We start from the raw sequence: 20554 nt of genomic DNA, 5'->3' as shown, positions 1-20554 counted from the left end.
AAATCATCTCTAAAGTTTGAGAATGGAAGAAAAATGGACAGTTCAGTTCTTAGAAGGGAAACTTGGGGATGGCCAAAAAGCATTGACTGGAATTTTTTAAAGGAAATCTGGCTCTCTCCACCCACTTACTGGGGCTTTGATGCCATGTGGATATGGAATGCAGTGTTGGGATTGGCAGAGGGACTCTGCCAATAATTAATAAATAAATAAATATTGGCAGGGTGTGGTGGTTCATGCCTGTAATCCCAGCACTTTGGGAAGCCAAGGCAGATCACTTGAAGTCAAGAGTTCGAGACCATCCTGGCTAATACAGTGAAGCCCTGTCTCTACTAAAAATACAAAAAATTAGCCTGGTGTGGTGGCACGCACCTGTAGTCCCAGCTACTCAGGAGGTTGAGGCAGGAGAATCGCTTGAACCCAGGAGGTAGAGGTTGCAGTGAGCCAACATTGTAGCATTGCATTCCAGCATGGGCAACAGAGTGATACTCCATCTCAAAATAATAATAATAAATAAAAATGATTTATGAGGTGAAAGAGTTGGTGCTCCCATGTTTCAGGAATAGTTTGATGGTCCACATGCTTCTAGGCTGGCCTCTCCTCTGACCCCTGTCATGCCTGGGGTACTGGGGAATTAGCCAACCCATCATGCAGTGCTTCTTGGCCATGAGCCCCTCTGCTGCGAACCTGGGTGTTTTCAGAGGTTGCCTAGGCTGCTTGCTTTTTGGTTTCACCATAGCCCAGTCCAGCCTGTGGACAGAAAGCCTTCTTTAGAAACTTCCAGCCAGGTGTGGTGGCTCATACCTGTAATCCCAGCACTTTGGTAGGCCGAGGTGGGTAGATTGCAAGGTCAGGAGTTCAAGACCAGCCTGGCCAACATGGTGAAACCCTGTCTCTACTAAAAATACAAAAATTATCTGGGTGTAGTGGTGGGAGCCTGTAATCCCAGCTACTTGGGAGGCAGAGGCAGGAGAATTGCTCGAACCCAGGAGGCGGAGGTTGCAATAAGCCTAGATCACACCACGGCACTCCAGTCTGGGCGACAAGAGCAAGATTCTGTCTCAAACAAAAAAAAGAAAGAAACCTCCAAGCTGCTCTGTATTGCCTTGCTCTCCACCTATCTGCTTCTGAGAAGCCCTCAGCCCAGTCCTGGGTAGGACTCCCACTCCCTCCCTATTGTCCTAGACTAGCTTTTCTATCAGCCTTGTCTCTTGTAGAGATAGTCTTAGAAGATGGGAAAGACTCCACTGTTATCCCCAAAGCTGCCTGGTGAAAAAGCTATGGCAACCTGGGAGCTGGGGCCGGGGCTGACTCTGGGCAGCAGGGACTCGAGAGACCTAGAGCTTGGGCCCCATGCTACACCTTGCTGATTTCTCTCACTCAGGGGACGCACAGACCCTCATCCAGTCTTTTGCAGCTATATGGCAAGGCAGAGAAGCCACTTGCGGGGTCCCATGGCCCACTATACACAAACATAGTAGATACATCGGACCATGAGTGGTCAGATTGAGCCCCTCTCTAGCTAGCTGAGACCCATCATCCTGGGTCAAAGTTCTGACAGTTGACACACTAACAGTTGACACAAAGCAGGCGGTCAGAGAGCAAAAAAAAAAAAAAAAAGGGGGGTCGGACATGGTATCTCTTGCCTTAATCTCAGTGCTTTGGGAGGCCAAGGTCGGCGGATAACCTGAGGTCAGTAGTTCAAGATAAGCCTGGTCAACATAGCAAAACCCCATCTCTACTAAAAACACAAAAGTTAGCCAGGCTGGTGGTACACACCTGGTAGTCCCAGCAATTTGGGAAGTCAAGGCATGAGAATCACTTGAATTGGGAGGTGGAGGTGGCAGTGAGCTGAGCTTGTGCCACTGCACTCCAGCCTGGACAACAGAGCAAGACTCTGTCAAACACACAAAAAAAGAATATTCTGGAGATTGAAGTTCAGGGTTCATCTGGACTTTTGGCAGGCAAGCAAGAACCAAAGTATGCTAAGATGTTGAAGGTTGATACCTTTTTATTTATCCATTCATTCACTCACCTATGTACCAAAGAGCTCCTGAGCCTCTCCTCTATACAGGGCACTGCCAGGAGTTGTACAGGATGTGATAGCAAATACCTTTCCTCTTTGCTTTGACAGCCCTGGGGCAAGGATTCATCATTAATTGCAGAAGGAGGCAGGACAAAATGTGTGTAGGAATACATGGCAATCAGTAACATATGGTGCTTAGCAGCGTGTCTGTTCATGCGTTCAGGCTAGGTACCTCTCAGGAAGAACTTTTGCCTTAGGTGCAACACACCCTATCTTTTTTCCCTTCCTGCCAATTCACAGGTCGGAACATTTAGTCCCAGGGAACTATGTCATATGCCCCTACGTGTGGATAGGGGCCACTACAGGGACACTTTCCCACCTACCAGAGAGATGGCCTGTGGGTGCTGGCCCCTTTGAGGTTGTGGAGGTTGGAGGCTGCGGCAGCCTGGGCACTTGGGCTGTGGTCCTCCCATGTTCTTGACTCCTGCTAGTCTGGGCTGCCTCCTGATTGGGGATTGGATACTCCAATTCTTCCCTGGATTGGGGATTGCCACCCTACTCCCAGCCCACACGCCTATTCCAAACAGAGAGCTAGCAGCGGGTCTGTTGTGGGGGTTGCCTGTCAACCCCTCTGAGAAGTGCCCAGAGGCTGTGCGTACACACTGCCCAGCAGGGCAGAGAAGCAGGCTTGTTTTTCCCTGTCACTGGCCCGGAAGAGATGCTTTGTTCTAGGGAGTCGCATGTCCCCTTGCCTGTGTTGTTGGTGAGGAGCCAGAAGGCTCCGTGGAGGGCAGGCCAGCAGCCTGGCGCCAGGCAGCCAAGGGTCTGAGTTCCCAGGAGGGTGGCTGCTCAGTTGAAAAGTCTGCAAAGGTTACTACTGAGCACCATCTCACTGTCTGAAAAACATTTTTCATTTTTCTGTGAACCACCAAGCTTCCTGTTTGGGCTTTTTTCTGCTTTTGGCTCCTGGTTAGGCAGGCACGGCCTGATTCAAGCGTCTGGCTGCTTCCCCATGTACCCCCCCTCCCTTGCCTGCAGACTTCTTTTTCTGTTCTTGGTAACTATAAATGGAACCACACATTGGATGCTGGAAACTCAAGCAGTGCAGCCTGTTCCTTACCCCAATCCCTGTTTTACAAATGGGAAAATCAAGGCACAGTATGGGGTGATGCTTATCTGAGGTTGGATGAGTTAATAGTAGAGTGGGAGCTAAAACCCAGTGTTTTACCTCCCAGCTCAGAGCTTTCAGATGTAATTGAGCCTAGGATAGTTGGTGTGCAGCATCAGGGATTCCAGCTCTAAAAATCACGAGAAGGACCTGGGGGTAACTGGCCCAGGGTGGGAACCTGAGCAGAGCTGGAGGAACAGGTCCAGATGGTACACTCTGTGCCCTAGCCTTAGTTCTTCACAGGATGCTTTGGCCCGTAGAGCCCCAGAGCCCCGCTTCCAGAACTACTACAGTGCCGTTCATGCCAATGACCTTGAACCCCACTGAGCAAGGGTGCCCTGCCTTTTCCATAGCCCTGGGCTCTGCTCAGATTTTTAGGAGTGAGCGTAAGAGGCCTTGCCTTCTTCAGGGTGAGCATGTGGACAGAATACTTACTCTCTGCCTATCTCTCCTCCTCAAAATGGAAGCAAGACAGTGGGGCCCACAACGCTATGAAAAACAGGATGGGGAGGAAGCTTCATTTCTGCCTTCCTGCCCAGGTGAGCCATCACCTGCTTAAATGAGTTTACACCCAGAATATGCAGGGATGCAGGATGTTCTGACTTCATTTTCCAGGATGCCTTTGCTTTAAAACCTTTTAAAAAGAAGTGAATGATACGCCTCTTTGCCCATCTTGCAGTGGAACCTGGTGTGTGAGAATGACTGGAAGGCCCCACTCACCATCTCCTTGTTCTTCGTGGGTGTGCTATTGGGCTCCTTCATTTCGGGGCAGCTGTCAGACAGGTAAGGTGTCCGTCTCCTGCAGAAGCAGGGTACCTCAGCACTGAGCGAGAAGTGTGTGTGTGGCCCTTGGCTTCAGTTGGTAGCATTCTTTCAGCCCAGGGCCTATTTATTTATTTATTTATTTACTGAGACAGAGTCTCACTCTGTTGCCAGGCTGGAGTGCAGAAGTGCAATCTTGGCTTACTGCAACCTCTGCCTCTTAGGTTCAAGTAGTTCTCCTGCCTCAGCCTCCTGAGTAGCTGAGATTACAGGCCTGCCACCAAGCCCAGCTAATTTTTGAATTTTTAGTAGAGACGGGTTTCACCATGTTGGTTAGGCTGGTCTTGAACTCCTGACCTCGTGATCTGTTCACCTAGGCCTCCCAAAGTGCTGGGGTTACACGAGTAACCCCAGCCACCATGCCTGACCAGGGCCCTGTATTTTAAATAAGAGGAAGTTATGTCTGTGATATAGACTCCATGCCTAGTAAAATAAGCCAACAACTCGAACTCCATAATTCTTGCTAAGTAAAGAAACCTGAGCTACCTAAGACTAGTGTGTCTCTGATCCGGTTGACTAGGTAATATGCCATGATTCACTTCTACACTAGCCTGGCTTGCCTCCCATGGCTGACCGTGACTCTGTCATGTCCCTGAGCATGGGAGCAGTTGACTTCATGCACAGATGTACATGTGCTGTATTGTAAATCTGCAGCAGTACCACGGTATCCACCTCTGTAGTCCCAAGAAGACCAGCGTTCTTTCTGCAAAATGAAAGGAGATCTCACCAGTCACAGTGGTGTGACCAACAGAACTCTTGTGTCCACAAGGCTGATGCCCCTTACCTAAGTGGCCCGTGGCTTTGGCATTTACTTGATGACAAGGAAGGAGAAGGCTGTTTTGACCCATTTCTCATAAGCAGGTTATTTGTGTAATTCTAAAGCTTTTAAACATTAATGGCTTAGACAATCCCAAACCCCTTGAAATTATATGCACAATGTTAGACACTGTATGTGAGCATTTTTTTGGAGGGAGGTCTGTAGCTTTCGTGAAGTTCTCAGAGGCGTCCATTATGTTGTGTCTTCCTTCCCTGGAGCTTCAGGGTCTATCAGAGAAGCCTGTGAAGAGAGTAGCAGCCTTCAGCAAGTCCTTTGCCACATGGCACCATGAGGATACCCCACAAATCGGTGGGTCACCCAGTGGAAAGGAGTCCCAGCATCTTCCCTGGTTTTTAATTCCTGGTCTCAAGCAATCCTCCCTCCTTAGCCTCCCACAGTGCTGGGATTACCGGCATGAGATACCATGTACGGCCAGGTGTTTTTTTAAAAAACAGATAATTTAACCTGTTTATTACTCCTAGCTTACAGATGGAGAAAGTGAAACAGAGGGATTCAATAACCTGCCCAAGGTTTCGCAGCTGGCAAGTGGCCGAGTTAGGACTTGAGCCCAGGTAGTCTTGCTCCTCTATTTTGTATGGACTATTGTTCTAGGTCCCTGCTGTCCTAGAACTTGCTTTCTAGCAGGGTGGAATGTATTAAACAACCAAGTGAGGAAGTCATTGTTATCCTTGGCTGTGGTAAGTGATACAAAGAAGTGCAGGGTGCCATGGGAATGTCTAACAGAGGAGGTCAGGGGTGGCGTCCCTGAGAAGGTGAAGCATGAGCTGAGAGTTGAAAGATGAGTCGAAGATAGCCTGCTGAGGGGTAGAGGGGAGAAAAAGAACATCTGGGCAGGGAGAACAACATGTACTAAAGCTGGTACTCAAGAAGAGGCATGGGAGCAGAACAAAATCCATGTGGTGCAGGTGTGGAGAGTGGTGTAGAGATGAAGGGGAGAGGCAGGCAGAGCCCCGAGCAGATGAGCAACCAGACCGTAGTGGTTCACAGTTAGGAGTCTGAGCTCCAGCCACAGAGCAGTAGGGTGCTACTGAGATTTTTTAAAGCAATTGTATGACAATCAGATTTGTACTTTTTTTTTTTTTTAAGATGCTTTGACAACCTTGTGGAAAAAGAATTGAAGGGAAGCAAAAGGTGTTGTAGAGAGACCAATTTAAAGGTTGCCACAGTAGTTCATGCCAGAGATAATGGTGGCATGGCCTAGCATGAGGGTGGTAGGAATGGAGGGAAATGGTAAGAGGTAAAATCAACAGGACTTGCCGATGGGCTGGATGTGAGAATTGAGGAGAAAAGATTTCTGCCCTGGGTAACTGGATGAATTAATGTATACTTCTCTAAGACAGAGAACACTGGAAAAGAACCATGTTGAGTTCAATTTGTGTGTACTAAATTTCTGGTGACTATAAGACCCCTAAGTGGAGAAGTAGCATGTATAGCTGACTGTATGAATGTGGTACTGCGTTAGAGATTTTGGCTGGAGACACATATAGAGGAATTGTCAGCATATAGAACCCTCAGCAAAGCCCCAGATGGGGATGAGCTTGCCTGGAGAGAGGGGAGAGGGTAGGGCAGCGGGGAGGTAGGGGAGGATTGTGATGTGCTTAGAGGCCTCCCAAGTGGACATGTGAGATTCCTTCTCACAGTCCTAAGTGGCAGCTGAGGCTCAGAGGAATGACCTTGATGTGAAAAGGAGATACCCCCAGTTCAGAGTAGAAACAGTGTATTTTTCTGAGTCAGCTGTGTCATGGGTCAGCTTAAGAACCTGCTTACCACGTAACACAATGATTACCTGAAGAAAGCATTTAAGTTCCAAAAGGTCTATTCCCAGAAACTGGAAACAAAATTCGCGAGTATGTTCAGACCACTTTAGTCTATAGAAGGGCTAATATAGTGTTTTCAAACCTTTCTAAACATTTTGGCAGCAGAACTTCCATTAAAGTGAGATCACTTAAGTGGCTAAAAGTATGGCTGTTCTGCTTGCGGCCCTTGCTTTCAACTCCCAATGCCCCTCCTCAAGCCTGTCATGCCCCCTTGAAAGGTCCAGAGTCCTGTGGGATGGACAGCTTCTGAGCACATTACTTCTGAGTAAACCAGTTCTAAAACCTAAGCTAAATAGATTACCTGAAAGCAATCAATTCATGTCCTAACTTGTCTAGGACATCAACAGTAACTTTTTGTATAGTACAAAGGTTTTGCCTTCTTTATGGCATATAAGTCTGAAATTCAAGAGCAATTAAAATACTCCTGGGTTGTCAAAGCCCTTTATTCGACACTATTGAGTTATCTTTATGCATGTGACTTGTAAGAGATGCACAACTCTGGGAATAAGTAGACTGCTGTGCCCTGTTTCCAGGTATGTGTGTATTTGCTATTTTGTTGACAGACTTTAGAAGCGAACATTTCTGGCCCATCCCTGAACTGCCAAGGACTGGTGCTATGTAAAGGATTCTGTAGATCTGTCTCTTCCCTACCATCCCAGGGAGCTCTTATGAAGGGAAAGGACATGGAGATTACACCAGCCTACCTTGTGGTTAGGAAACACCCCTTGGTTGGCATATAGAACACTCGGTAAAAAACAATGCAGAGGAAATTGGAGTCTATTTCCAGGCGAGGGTTTCTCAACCTCGACCCTATTTTGAGCTAAATAATTGTGTTGTAGGGCATTTTTCGGGCATTTTAGAATATTTAACAACATATCTAGCCTCTACTTATTAGATGCCAGTAGCACCACAAGTGATGGGGGAAAAAAACAACAACAGAAAAAGCCTCTTACATTGAGGAAAACACCAAACTCTTCCACATAGCTGCAAGACCTTGTGCAGTTTGCCTACTAGCCACCACTGTAGTCTTGTATTGCACAACTGATGCCAACCACACTGGCTCCTCATGTTCGCCATACCCCCTCCAGCCACAGGGTGTTGTGGTGTTCTCAGAGTCTGAAGCATTCCCCACCCACCCGCTGTGGCCTTCTTTTCAGGATCCCTAGTTCCTTGTGACTTTTCTGTATAACATCTACCAGAAATTGGGGGAAAAAAGTGTTACTATAGGATTAATGTTGGTCTCCCCCACTAAACTGTGAATATCATTGAGAGCTTGGTTCCTACACCTTAAATCCCCCATTGTCAACTACTTTTTCCCATCTCAGTGTCCTATGATCAAGGAGACCCTCCCTGAATGTCTAGTTCCCCAACCTTTACCCCAAGTCCAGGGTGGCTTCCTTCCTTGTGCCTCTCATGGACCTGCATGCCAGTCCTTTGGTGCACTTGACACTGTGTGTAACTGTATATTCAGTAGGGTGTTGTTCCACCTATGGAATTTTCCAGTCTGGATTTTGCTGATTGCACACTTATGATGCAGTTCAGCACATTCCTCTGTGCTCTGCATTTCCTGAAAATTGTCAGTTGGATCCAGAGACTTGATCTGATTCAGGTTCAGTCCTTTTCACAAGACCATAGAAAACATGCAATGCCGGACTGTCTCTTTATGATGTTAACAGTCATTAGTATGTAATGCATAGATCTATTAATCCATTGGGGGCTATAAATGGGATTATTCTCATTTTATTACATGTATTTAAAGTTAGAATACTTTTATAGATGTTACTACCTCTTATCTATTATTGGTTACTGCTCACATAGTTTATGAAGGAAAATCAGGACAAATGCTTGTTTCTCCTCATTTGCCAGTTTTTATTTATAATGAATTGTTTCTCTGTCATTCTCCAAAGTTGGCAGATTATTATTTTTTTAAATTATTATGAATGTATGGATTAAATAATTGATGTGTTTCAGTCTTTTGCAATCATTATCATAATTGCTTTTTGGGCAACCCTGGTAACCAGGCTGTACATTTGTCCTGGGGAGTGGGGAGGGGGAGGAATAGCATGGGCACTGTGAGACCGAGACTGTCCCTGGCAGCCAGTAACCTGGCAACACTGTCCATACCCGCTCCCTGGATGGATCTTGGGAAAGCCCCACTTGGTGGAGCCCATTCCTGCTGCCCCTTTCCAGCTGGTTCTCTGTCACTCTCCTTTTCTTCCCAGGTTTGGCCGGAAGAATGTGCTGTTTGTGACCATGGGCATGCAGACAGGCTTCAGCTTCCTGCAGCTCTTCTCGAAGAACTTTGAGATGTTTGTTGTGCTGTTTGTCTTTGTAGGCATGGGCCAGATCTCCAACTACGTGGCAGCATTTGTCCTGGGTATGGCCATCAGGTTGGAGTTGAGTACTTGATCCCGTATTTCACCATCATCCCACCACCCACCTTTCTGGAGACAGCTGTGATGTCCCTCAAGTGGACTGGTTTTCTAAAAGAACCAGCCAGAGCTTCCTGGTGAACCCTACTAAATTGAGCCATACAAGTGACCAGCCTAGGGTCCCAAGCAGCACAATAACCTGACTTCTGATTTCCTGTTCTTTTCTGGCCTCTGGGCTGTGGCTCCTTGGTCTTAGTACTTGATGGCCAATTCACTAGGACTCGCCAGAGCTCATCCATTTACAAAAAGGGCCTGCCACTGACCAGGGCTGAGGCAGCCTGGGAAAGCGGGCAGCATGGTGGGAGGAGGAGGGGTCGTGACTGGCAGGCTTGCTAAGGTAGAGAACCCCTTGCCTGCAGAGCACTGTGGCTGGTGATATCTACAAAGAGAGTAAATTGATAGGAATGGGCTTTCGTCACCTTCAGGGTTTTAATTCAGAGTGCACGCTGCAGGGCTTTGTCTCAGATGTGCCAGTCTGTTGCCACTGAGAAGCTGCCAGGCTGTCCTGTGTTTGGAGGAACCTGACTCTAGCTGATAAGGCCTTTAAGTTCCTTGGGTTGTATTGTTGAATGGATTGTTTTTTCTTTTCACACTCTTAGTAGAGTATTGAATCTTAAGTCAGCATGTGCTGACTTCGTAATGACTTCACCTTTAATGAATTCTTCCTCATGTGAGGATTAAAGGGGGCCTACCATGGCATCTTTAGCATGTGGCTTCAGAACATGGTGAAATTTTCATGAGGGAACTGTTGCTAGGGGGCCTGAGAGGCCACAGGGATGTAGCCCCAGGAGACGGTCAGACGGGAGGGGTTCAGAATGCCATCGCCTCCCTAGCGCCACGAACTTGGAGACAGTTCTGGCTGTTTTCTTGTCTGTGTATTCACAATGGTACCATAAAAGATTAATACGGAAGTAAACCAAATTAAACTGTTAACTCGACCTCCCTTGTTTTGAACAGGGACAGAAATTCTTGGCAAGTCAGTTCGTATAATATTCTCTACATTAGGAGTGTGCATATTTTATGCATTTGGCTACATGGTGCTGCCACTGTTTGCCTACTTCATCCGAGACTGGCGGATGCTGCTGCTGGCGCTGACGGTGCCAGGGGTGCTGTGTGTGGCACTCTGGTGGTGAGTGTGACCCTGTGCCCTTTGTGTCCACCAGCAGGATGACTTCTGTCTGGCCTTCACTAGAGGGCAGCAGCAACCCATGAATCCCTATTTGGTCTCCCAGAGACAGGAAGCATAGATTATTTATAAGTTATTTCAGAATGTTTTCCCCACACTCAAAAGAGCAAAAGCAAAACAGAATCCCATGACAGCAACAGACTGGATCTCAGCCCTGTGCTGGGTTGCCCTATGTGCAGGGAGAAGAAGCAGTAACTGTGAGAAGACCTGCAGGAAGTTCCCAAGCCTCAGGGCAGGATGGTATAGGCCCTAGTTCTGGCTGTGTGCTGCTGAAGCCTCAGGCCACAGGCACTGGCACCAAAAGCAAGGGTCCTCAGGGTGGCCACATGGAGGAAGCCAGGCTATTTCTGCACCTCCAAGGGAGAGGAGTTGAACAGGCAGAGAAGAGGCCATTCCTGACCAAGAGGGGAACACAGCAGAGGAGCTAAGATGTGAATCACCCTTTGCAGGTAGAGAAGGTGAGATCACCAGCCTACGTGGAGCAGAGAGCATTTCAGGGCATAGTGGGGGAGCAAGCCGCACATCACAGGCTTGCTCGTGGGATGGCAGAGGGTGGGGGCAGCTACATAGAAAGATAGAAAACAATATCCATAGAGCACTCAAGTGCCTTAATAAACATGCTATTTTTTTTCTTTTTCTTTTTCTTTTTCTCTTTCTTTTTCTTTTTTTTTGAGACAAAGTCTCTGTTGCTCAGGCTGGGGTGCAGTGGCGTGATTTCCACTTACTCCAACCTCTGCCTCCCCACTTCAAGCAATTCTCGTGTCTCAGCCTCTTGAGTAGCTGAGACTACAGGTGCCTGCCACCAGACCTGGGTAATTTTTTTGTATTTTTTTGTAGAGACAGGGTTTCACCATGTTGGCCAGGCTGGTCTGGAACTCCTAGCCTCAAATGATCCACCTGCCTGCCTCCTAAAGTGCTGGGATTACAGGAGTGAACCACTGCACCTGGCCAAACATGCTGTTTTAGATAGAGTATCTGATAAATCTGCTGGATAAACCAGGGATAGAGTGAGGAGAGAAGAGACGCTAAGAGGCAAGTGCAGAAGCTTCTGTTGGTGCTGGGGACAGGAAGGACAGGGTAGCAGGGCCTGGGCAGGCCTGAGATATGTGCAGAAGCCAGGCTTCTGGAACTCATCTTGCAACCATATCCTTAGCCCAGCAGGTGGCACCACCGCTCTTCAGAAATGGAGGTGTCCGGCCAGCATAGGGATCCCGTCAGGGGGTGGAGGGCTCTCCCGTTTTTGTTCAGTGCGGTGTTCACAAAAGCTCACTGACCCCAGGTTATTGCTGCCTGTGGACCAGCTCTATGCTTCTGGCTTGTGAACACCAAACATTCCACAAGCTCTGGTTCTGCAATCTCATTCCCACCTCCACTGTGCTCTGCCTGGTCTGTGGGTCCGCTGTTGACAGGGAGACCTCACTGAGATCACATCTTGTACTGCCAGGTTCATTCCTGAGTCCCCCCGATGGCTCATCTCTCAGGGACGATTTGAAGAGGCAGAGGTGATCATCCGAAAGGCTGCCAAAGCCAATGGGATTGTTGTCCCCTCCACCATCTTTGACCCGAGTGAGGTAAGCACCACGTAGGTGCGGGTGGGAAGGACAGAGTGACTGTGATTTGGGGGCAGCAGCACCCAGCCCTCTCTCTGCCCGAGCCCCAGCTGCCCCGCAGGCAGGTCCAGTTAACACTCAGAAGCTGAGGAATAGGTTACAGCTGCCTCACTCTTCACCTTTCCCGTGGATTTCAGATTTTCATTCTTTACTTCCATTCTAGGCAATCATATATTTTAACCATTACTTTTAATAATGAACATTCTTTTTGAGAAATAGGCCTTTCATAAAGGGGAAATCTTTCAGGAAATCATTGTTTCTTATTGCCTAAGATGCCGTGTCATCTTACAAAGATAACCCCGAATGTAAAATGTAAAGCAGAAATAGATTTGGGGTTAGAAGTGTTTCATCTCTTCAGTATTAGCATTATTCATTAAAAAGAAAAAAAGAGTTTAGTCTCTTTCCAATGGCTAACTGTTGCATATCATCTTGGAGTCAGGTCCTTTTTGATGTCCACCTCTTCCCCCTACCCCACCCTCCCTGCAACCCTGTTCTCACACACCATGAGTCATTTCTTGGCTCTGCCTGGTTCCTGGTTCTTGCTTTTCCTTCCCGTTCCCTCTCCTACCGTCTCTGCAGCAGGCAGTTTTCCTTGGTCTCGTGACTATGAGGAAAGGATAGAAGCTGTAAATGCTGCCTGGTGTGGTTCTGGAATGTGTCTGTGGTCTGACTAGAAGACAAGGGCTTGGCTGTGGGAAGAGCCACAAGCAGTCATGCTGAAGTGTGAGAGGCAGGCATGTTGGGCTTGGGAAAGAGGGAACAGTTATTATAGTCAGTGGAGTCCAATGGCCACTGTCAGCCCTGAGGACTTCACAGTGAGTGGTGGCCTAGCAGCCACTGTCAGCATGCACCGGAAAGGGGTCCCAGGCACAAAGGTCAGGGAGGAGTGTGGCAGAGGGCTTTTAAGTGGCTTTGGAGGCTTTTAAGTGAGGGGTCAATCTGGGTGAACGCATAAGCCCCACTGGCATCTTTGAGGAAATGAGGCTATTTCAGGGGATCCTTTCAGGCCAAAGCTGACCTTTTATTGAACTTCTAACTCTGGAAAAACAAGCTCCAAACCTGGGTTTGCTTAAGAAAGCAACATCAGTGTGTTTAGACGTGCAGTTTATTAATGGCCTTGGCTGTGCTGAATTTCGTAGGAAGTCACTCTGGGTGAAGCTCAGTTCAATTTTCCTGTTTTTCTATTTGAATTCTTTTTCCCTGGAAGCAGACCAGTAACTACATGGTATAAGGACTCAACACATTAACTTTTAAAAGATATCAGACCAATAAACCACATAGCCAGGTTCTCTCTCTGACCCAGAGGGCAGGGAGCCAGCCTTGGGGAGGAATACTTAGAGGTCTCCTTGGAAAGTGGCCACAACAGGAGGATGTGGGGGTGCAGTGAGGAAGCTGTCAGCCTGGGCTCCTGTCTTCCTGCACCCTTGAGAGACTGGTCATCTACTTTTCCTCATTTTAATTCACTCTGATTTGTTACTGACAAGGCCTGGGGAAGTTTTCACAGCCTAAAACACAGTCAGTATACTTATAGTTCCTTTTTTTTTTTTTTTTTTTTTTTTGAGACGGAGTTTCGCTCTTGTTACCCAGGCTGGAGTGCAATGGCGCGATCTCGGCTCACCGCAACCTCCGCCTCCTGGGTTCAGACAATTCTCCTGCCTCAGCCTCCTGAGTAGCTGGGATTACAGGCACGCGCCACCATGCCCAGCTGAATTTTTGTATTTGCAGTAGAGACGGTGTTTCACCATGTTGACCAGGATGGTCTCGATCTCTTGACCTCGTGATCCACCCGCCTCAGCCTCCCAAAGTGCTGGGATTACAGGCTTGAGCCACCGCGCCCGGCCACTTACAGTTCTTTTTAAGAAAGAAACACAACACTCCCCGACTCAGATGCAGACAGCTAAGACGCCAGGGATTCAAGTATGTTATTGTGTGCCCTAATTCTCTGACCATTTCTTCTTCCCATACCCTTATCATGTTGTTCCTGCAGTTACAAGACCTAAGTTCCAAGAAGCAGCAGTCCCATAACGTTCTGGATCTGCTTCGAACCCGGAATATCCGGATGGTCACCATCATGTCCATAATTCTGTGGTATGTAAAAGAGACCTTCCTGAGCCTTCCAGACAAAGCTTCTTGAGGTGGCCATTGGGCCTCTTGTTTACAGACATGCCTCGGATGAAAACTTAAAGCCTGTGTCATCAGAGAGTGAAAAGGATATGTCTTGTGTTAGCTGAAGAAATGGGCATGTCACAATTCTTAATGGGATGGAACCTCAGAAAAAGAAAATGAAAACAATTGTGGAGGCTCTTTTGGGAAATATGAACTCTTTGGTGGGGAATCTCTCCAGATCTTAAGATGAATCTTTGCCCCCTTTGGGTCATTTAGTTCCTGTCTCCTACCCAGTCACAGACAGTGGCCGAGGAGGCCAGGTAGGGCTTTTAAGAAGGATCTGATCCTGTTGAGCAATCTAGGGAAAAAAAAAAAAAAGAAGGATCTGAGTGAAGACACCATGTCCTGTAGGCTGCAGAGGCTGCTAATTACTTTCTGGAAATGTGGAAGTGGGATGTGCTCCTCCTGGGATGTCCACAGACAGTCCTGGAGTCAGGGCCATGGCCTATATGTCCTCACCAGGCTTCCACTAATGAGGCATTTCATGAAGTGTGTCAGAAAGGGATTTGTGAATTACCAGGGAGAGGGAACATGTCCAAGTGTGCCTGGCTAGCTTTTGCTCAGCAGACGAACCCTGGGATTCTAGGTGACTTCTGGAGCCTGCTGGGTGACCTGTGAGAAGATGGACGAGGAGGACAGACTTCATCTCAGAGTCCTTATTACTAGTTTCATCCAGTTTTGAGACAGTTGGCCACTGTGCCTACTGAGGGGGTGCTATGAGTCACCCACTTCCAAGGAATGGCCCAGATCACTCTGGGCAGTTCACCATTCCCTGAGTTGGCCTCAAGACGGGAGCAGCATTTGGCCTGCACCACAGACATGCCAGCCTGCGATGAGTCACCCACTTTGTGTTCACCCAGGCTCTCCTCCCTGCTCTGGATTTCCTGGGGACTCATGCACATACTCTTTTTATTGTACCAGCTATGTGTTCCACCTGCAGATGAGTCAAAAACAGTCTAATCCATAAAGGTCTGGTTTGCCAGAGTGTGGGTCATCAACAGAGAGAATGCCTACTGGGACTGCCCAGGCCAGGGCACAGCGGGGATGCAGATGAGAGGCAATGTGGCCCCTCCATTGGGAGCTACCTCTCTGCTCTGCAAGCACCGTGGGGCTGGTGTCAGCTGCCTCTGACCAGCCTCTTCCTGACTGGTCACCACAGGTAGTGTGTGGGGGTCTCTCTCCAAGTGTTTGATCTAATGTGTTTTTCCTTTTTTTTTTTTTATATCTTATCTGCCCAATCCTATCACATCTCACTTGATGTCTGCCTCCTGACTCATTCTCTAGCTCCTTCTGCAGTTGCTGGATTTGAGGAGGTTCAGCTTAGGATTTTTAAAGCTGAAAGGCAGGTTGGACTTTTTCTTTTCAATGAAGTAAATCTATCTGAATTATACAAGCTTTTTTGCTGGGACACTGTCTATATGAAAGGCTCTGAGTGTACTCTGGCACAGAGTTTACACTGTACCACTTGGACTGGGGGAAGTTATCTTTTGTTCTTTGAAGTAAGACACAGGGTTACAGTGACTGCTGCCTTACTCGTCTCTGCTTAAAGATGGTTTGGAATTTACTGAAATAATTACATTGTAAAAGTTGTACAGGTTGGGAGAGATGTGGTACTGCTTTTCCAGCTTTCTTCTGCACTCTGTTTCAGGATGACCATATCAGTGGGCTATTTCGGGCTTTCCCTTGATACTCCTAACTTGCATGGGGACATCTATGTGAACTGCTTCCTTTCAGCAACGGTTGAAATCCCAGCATACGTGTTGGCCTGGCTGCTGCTGCGGTATTTGCCCCGGCGCTATTCCATGGCCACTGCCCTCTTCCTGGGTGGCAGTGTCCTTCTCTTCGTGCAGCTGGTGCCCCCAGGTAGGGACCAGGTGCATCTGTGGTTTGGGGTCTTCATTGAGTCTCTTACTCTCTACCAGGCTGTCTTCCTCAATTAATAAAGAGAATAAAATCAAACCCATCACAGCTCCCCTACATATATACATTCTTGGCTTAAAAATCAATAGAAAGTACCTTCTGAGGCCAGAAAACTTATGGCCGAGGCTTTGAGGGAGTGAGAAAAAGCAGCCCATTGGGGCTGTTGGTTAATTTTATTCTGTACCCAAGTTAATATGTTTGTATTGTTTTCCACTCCAGAAGAAGGGGGAAGAAAGAGCCATTCCGTTACTTTTTTCCTAGCCCTGTCTTCTTTATTTATCCAATAAATAGCTAAGGCATTCTACCATGGGCTGGGTACTGTGCTCGGTGATAACAATACACAAGAAGATCAGCCAAGCAGAACCCTAGGCCCTCATGGAGCATTTATCCTAGTTAGATAAGACAGACAATGAACAAGTAAATAAAGTGTTTAATATAGTTCAGACTGTGTTACCTTCTAGGAATACAAATGAAGAAAAATGACGAGGTAGTTTACATAGTCACAGATAGTGTCCCTGAACAGGGGGCAGTTCAGCAGAAATGTGCATAAAGTATCAGAAAGCCCTGAAAAAGTCTAGGAGGACATTTTAGGAAGAAGAAACGGCAAAGGCAGTGACCCTGGGCAGGGGATGAGCCTGGCATGTTTGAGGAGGAGGGAGAAGGGGAGGGACCAGGCCACTAAGAGGCCTCACAGGCCCTTAGCAGGATTTTATTTCTGAAACTACCTTGGTATCCCACAGATAGGTGGGAGGTAGCCCTTTCCAGTAATTGATAGAACAGCTCATGGGCCCTCATCTCTCCCACTCCATCACTGTGCCCAGAGTCTTCAGTGCACCTGTAGATTTGGGAGTCTCTGGTGGTCGCTTTTGGGCCCACCAGGCTGGGAACACTGCATGGGAACAGCTCCCCATGGGATGTGGCAGGAGAAGCCCAGAACCCACGTAGAGGCTCACAGCTGAGCTCAGAGCGAACTTCAGGTCACGCATAGCTCTCCTATCAGCACAGCACAGAGAGATTAGAAGATCAACTCAAGGTTCTGATGGCCTATGAGTTTTTTGAGGTCTGAGTGGGAGGAAAGCATGAAAAGAGTTAGAACTGAATGTTCCGTTCATCTAAACATCATGAGTTAATTCCATAGCATCTGCAGTGTGAGGTTCTGGGGTGACAGCTGACCCCTGACAGACATGTCTTTAATGACTTCTGAACTGGGAAGCAGGTTGATTGGGCTACTGAGGAGCTTACTCTGGCAGTCTCCAGGCTGAGGAAAGTGCATGTCCTCACACAGCTGCAGGTCCCCAGCCTCCTTTCAGCAATCAACTCGGAGGGAAATCTTGGCTATAGCCCCTTTCCCCACAATAGGAAGTGATGAAAAATGACTCCCCCAAAACTTCAGGGGGAAAGTATGTTCGTTTTGCTCTCAATAGCTGCATCCTATGGGTTGGTGCCAACTCTTACCCTCTTTCCTTTGCCTCTCCAGACTTGTATTATTTGACTACAGCCCTGGTGATGGTGGGCAAATTTGGAATCACGGCTGCCTTTTCCATGGTCTATGTGTACACAGCTGAGCTGTATCCCACAGTGGTGAGAAACATGGGTGTGGGAGTCAGCTCCACAGCATCCCGCCTGGGCAGCATCCTGTCTCCCTACTTTGTTTACCTTGGTAAGTCCCATGGGCCTGGGGACACTAGAGCAATGGGATGGAAGTACTAATTGGCTTGAATGTAAGCTGGAGGTAGCTTGTTAACAGGAAAACAAGCTCATACAGCACATGGGCTCCATCCAGTACTGGATCTTTAGCCGGGGAGGGTTCTTATCCCAGTGTACTGGCCCTCACTTTCAAATAGAAAACAACCTATAGACTACCTAGAAATTGATGAGAAAATGAGAGGGTTTGTATCTGTTTTAGCCATCCCAGGCCTTCCATCGGAGACTACAATTCCTTTTCCCTAAGAACCTACAGAGTGGTTTAGTGAGCTGGTATACTTAGTTGGAGAAATTTCTTGGAATCAGAGTTTAAAAGTAATATGAAGGAAAAGATGTCCATGTAAGAGATCTGATGAACTGAAAATTATCATAACCTGGAGCACTATAGAGCGATTTCATGTTGTGGGAAGATCCACCCCATGCCATTTTATGTAGCAGGGCTCCAGTTTTCTCTTCTCAGAATTATGTCCTCATAGCACCTGCAGTTTCCCTGCACATCCCTAGCCAGTACCTCTTTAGGGAGGTAGCACACCCCTGAGAGTACCCAGAGTGCTTTGTGAACATGCTGTGTAGATCTCAAAGCAAGAGTACCCTGCCTAGCCTGAAGGCAGATCACATGGGCTGGGACACATCTGCAGAGGTGGAAGAGTTATTTCCATCCCTGGACAAGTACCTCCAGTTCCTTGGAAACCCAACCTTGGGAAATAAGAATAATTAGCATGGCCCAGCTTTTCTCCTGCAACCACCCCTCTCTACTCCTCCCTTGCATGGTGGAACACCACTGGGCTCTGGGCATGCCTGTGCCAGCTCTGGGTTCTGAAACCTGTCTAGGTGCCAGATTATAATCTGGCAGCTCAGACCGTGGGAGACGTGAGACCAAGAAGAAAGGTGATCCCCTTACAGAGTCCTGAGAGCATAAAAGGGGAGAGCGAGACCAAGTCTAACAAAGCCCTGGGCCTGCGCTGTCTGCTTTGCCATAGGTGTCTATGACCGCTTCCTGCCCTACATTCTCATGGGAAGTCTGACCATCCTGACAGCCATCCTCACCTTGTTTCTCCCAGAGAGCTTCGGTACCCCACTCCCAGACACCATTGACCAGATGCTAAGGGTCAAAGGGTAAGAAGACCTCCTCCCTCAGTGTTGATGCTCTGGGTCTAGGCCTGGCGAGGTCTCAGGAACACCCCACATGAGAGTCACTCACAAATTCCCTCTCACAGACACCATGGACTAATTTAGCCATCAGAGGGCTGTAAATGGCAAGGTGCTTACTTATAGCCTGTCCTCTCTGGTCTGTTCCTGTGTGGACATGTCACTATACACATCTCCATGGCAGTAGCCATGCTGGGTAGTGCAGAGGCTAGAAGAAACCTTTCAGAATCTGCTTCATGATTCTCTTTCCCAGGGAAGATATCCTCAGTTTGTTTGGAGACTGGGAGGCATCTTTTTAAAATTTAAAAAAAAATTTTTTTTACTAACATTTTTTTGCTTGTTTTTATAGAATGAAACATAGACAAACTCCAAGTCACACAAGTATGTTAAAAGATGGTGAAGAAAGGCCCACAATTCTTAAAAGCACAGCCCTCTAACACACCTTCCAGTAAGGGAAAAAACGAAGAGGAAAAATCATCTTGCCAGAAATGGCCAGCTTGTGCAGACTCTGAGACCTTCAGTGACAAAGGCCTTTTACTGTTTATCCTCTTGACCTGTGTCTGACTTGCTCATGGATGGTCACCACACTCAAAGGCTACGTATGGTCCTAGAGCACCGCCTTCCTCTAGGGACACTGCAGCTACCTACAGATAACTTCATATAAGTCCTAACTATTACAATGATGGACTCCACTTTATAAGAAGCTAATTATTCACTAGCACCAGTGAGATCTGGAGGAATATGAGAAGCATACGCTAAATTTATATTTTAATTTTAGACTACCTGAAAAGGCCCCTAATAAGGCTAGAGGTCTAAGTCCCCCTACCCCTTCCCTACTCCCCTCTAATGGTGAACTTTAGAGGGAAAGGAAATAATTGCACAAGGAGTTTGATTTCTTACCTTTTCTCAGTTACAAAGGACATTAACTGGATCATTGCTTCCCCAGGGCAGGAGAGCGCAAGGCTAGGGAAAGCGAAAGGTAATGAAGATGGAGCAGAATGAGCAGATGCGGATCACTGGCAAGTGCACCTATGTGTGAGCTTTTAGAACACTCAGCCTGATGACTAAGTAGACTTGTCTACATCTGATCTAAGCACTGGGCTTGTCTAGGCCCATAAGAAATACACCATTGAATCTCCTATTCTTGTTTTCCACTGCTGTGGAAACCTTGCCACTATAGAGTCTTATGTATGGTTTAAACGAAGTTTATCAGTGAGAGAGACTAGCGACCTTGTCTTTCAAATCTGTAATGTTGGTTTTGTTTCGTTGTTTGTTGTTATATGCTTTTCTCCTTATTTGCCCTTCAGAATACACTTGGGAAAGGCTAGTTCCTTAGCCTCCTGATTTGTGTTTTTGTTTTGTTTTGTTTTGTTTTGTTTTGAGATGGAATCTCACTCTGTTGCCCAGACTGAGTGCAGAGGCTCAATCTTGGCCTCAATAGGGGCTGGCTCACTGCAACCTTCGTTTCCTGGGTTCAAGCGATTTTTCTGCCTCAGCCTCCCAAGTAGCTGGGACTATAAGCGCCCGCAACCATGCCCAGCTATTTTGTGTGTGTGTGTGTGTGTGTGTGTGTGTGTGTGTGTGTGTGTATTTTTAGTAGAGACGGGGTTTCACTACATCGGCCAGGCTAGTCTCTAATCTTATCTTCAGATCCGCCTGCCTCAGCCTCTCAAAGTGCTGGGATTACAGGCGTGTGCCTCTGTGCCTGGACGTATCTTT

General features: G+C 47.5%; 1 protein-coding gene across 4 annotated transcripts in view; it reads left to right on the top strand.

Annotated features, from left to right (window-relative positions):
* Positions 1–20317, top strand: part of LOC108307174 (solute carrier family 22 member 5) — a 23973-nt gene extending 3656 nt beyond the window's left edge. The window contains exons 2-11 of one of the 4 annotated variants that reach the window (XM_017532457.2): positions 3659–3730; positions 3871–3974; positions 8891–9045; positions 10058–10229; positions 11731–11857; positions 13884–13984; positions 15711–15925; positions 17460–17642; positions 18667–18802; positions 19185–20317. In XM_017532457.2, coding sequence (XP_017387946.1) covers positions 3659–3730; positions 3871–3974; positions 8891–9045; positions 10058–10229; positions 11731–11857; positions 13884–13984; positions 15711–15925; positions 17460–17642; positions 18667–18802; positions 19185–19272 — 1353 coding nt within the window. In that variant the 3' untranslated portion in view covers positions 19273–20317. Of the gene's footprint in view, positions 1–3658; positions 3731–3870; positions 3975–8890; positions 9065–10057; positions 10230–11730; positions 11858–13883; positions 13985–15710; positions 15926–17459; positions 17643–18666; positions 18803–19184 lie in introns of all 4 variants that reach the window. The other 3 variants (XM_017532456.2, XM_037739927.1, XM_037739926.1) reach the window with 3 other exon arrangements.
* The last annotated feature ends 237 nt before the right edge of the window (positions 20318–20554 follow it).

This window comes from Cebus imitator, unplaced genomic scaffold, assembly GCF_001604975.1.
Source record: "Cebus imitator isolate Cc_AM_T3 unplaced genomic scaffold, Cebus_imitator-1.0 Scaffold76, whole genome shotgun sequence".
Taxonomy (NCBI): Eukaryota; Metazoa; Chordata; class Mammalia; order Primates; family Cebidae; genus Cebus; species Cebus imitator.
The sequence above is the reverse complement of the archived record's forward strand: the minus strand, read 5'-3'. Positions and strand labels throughout refer to the sequence as shown.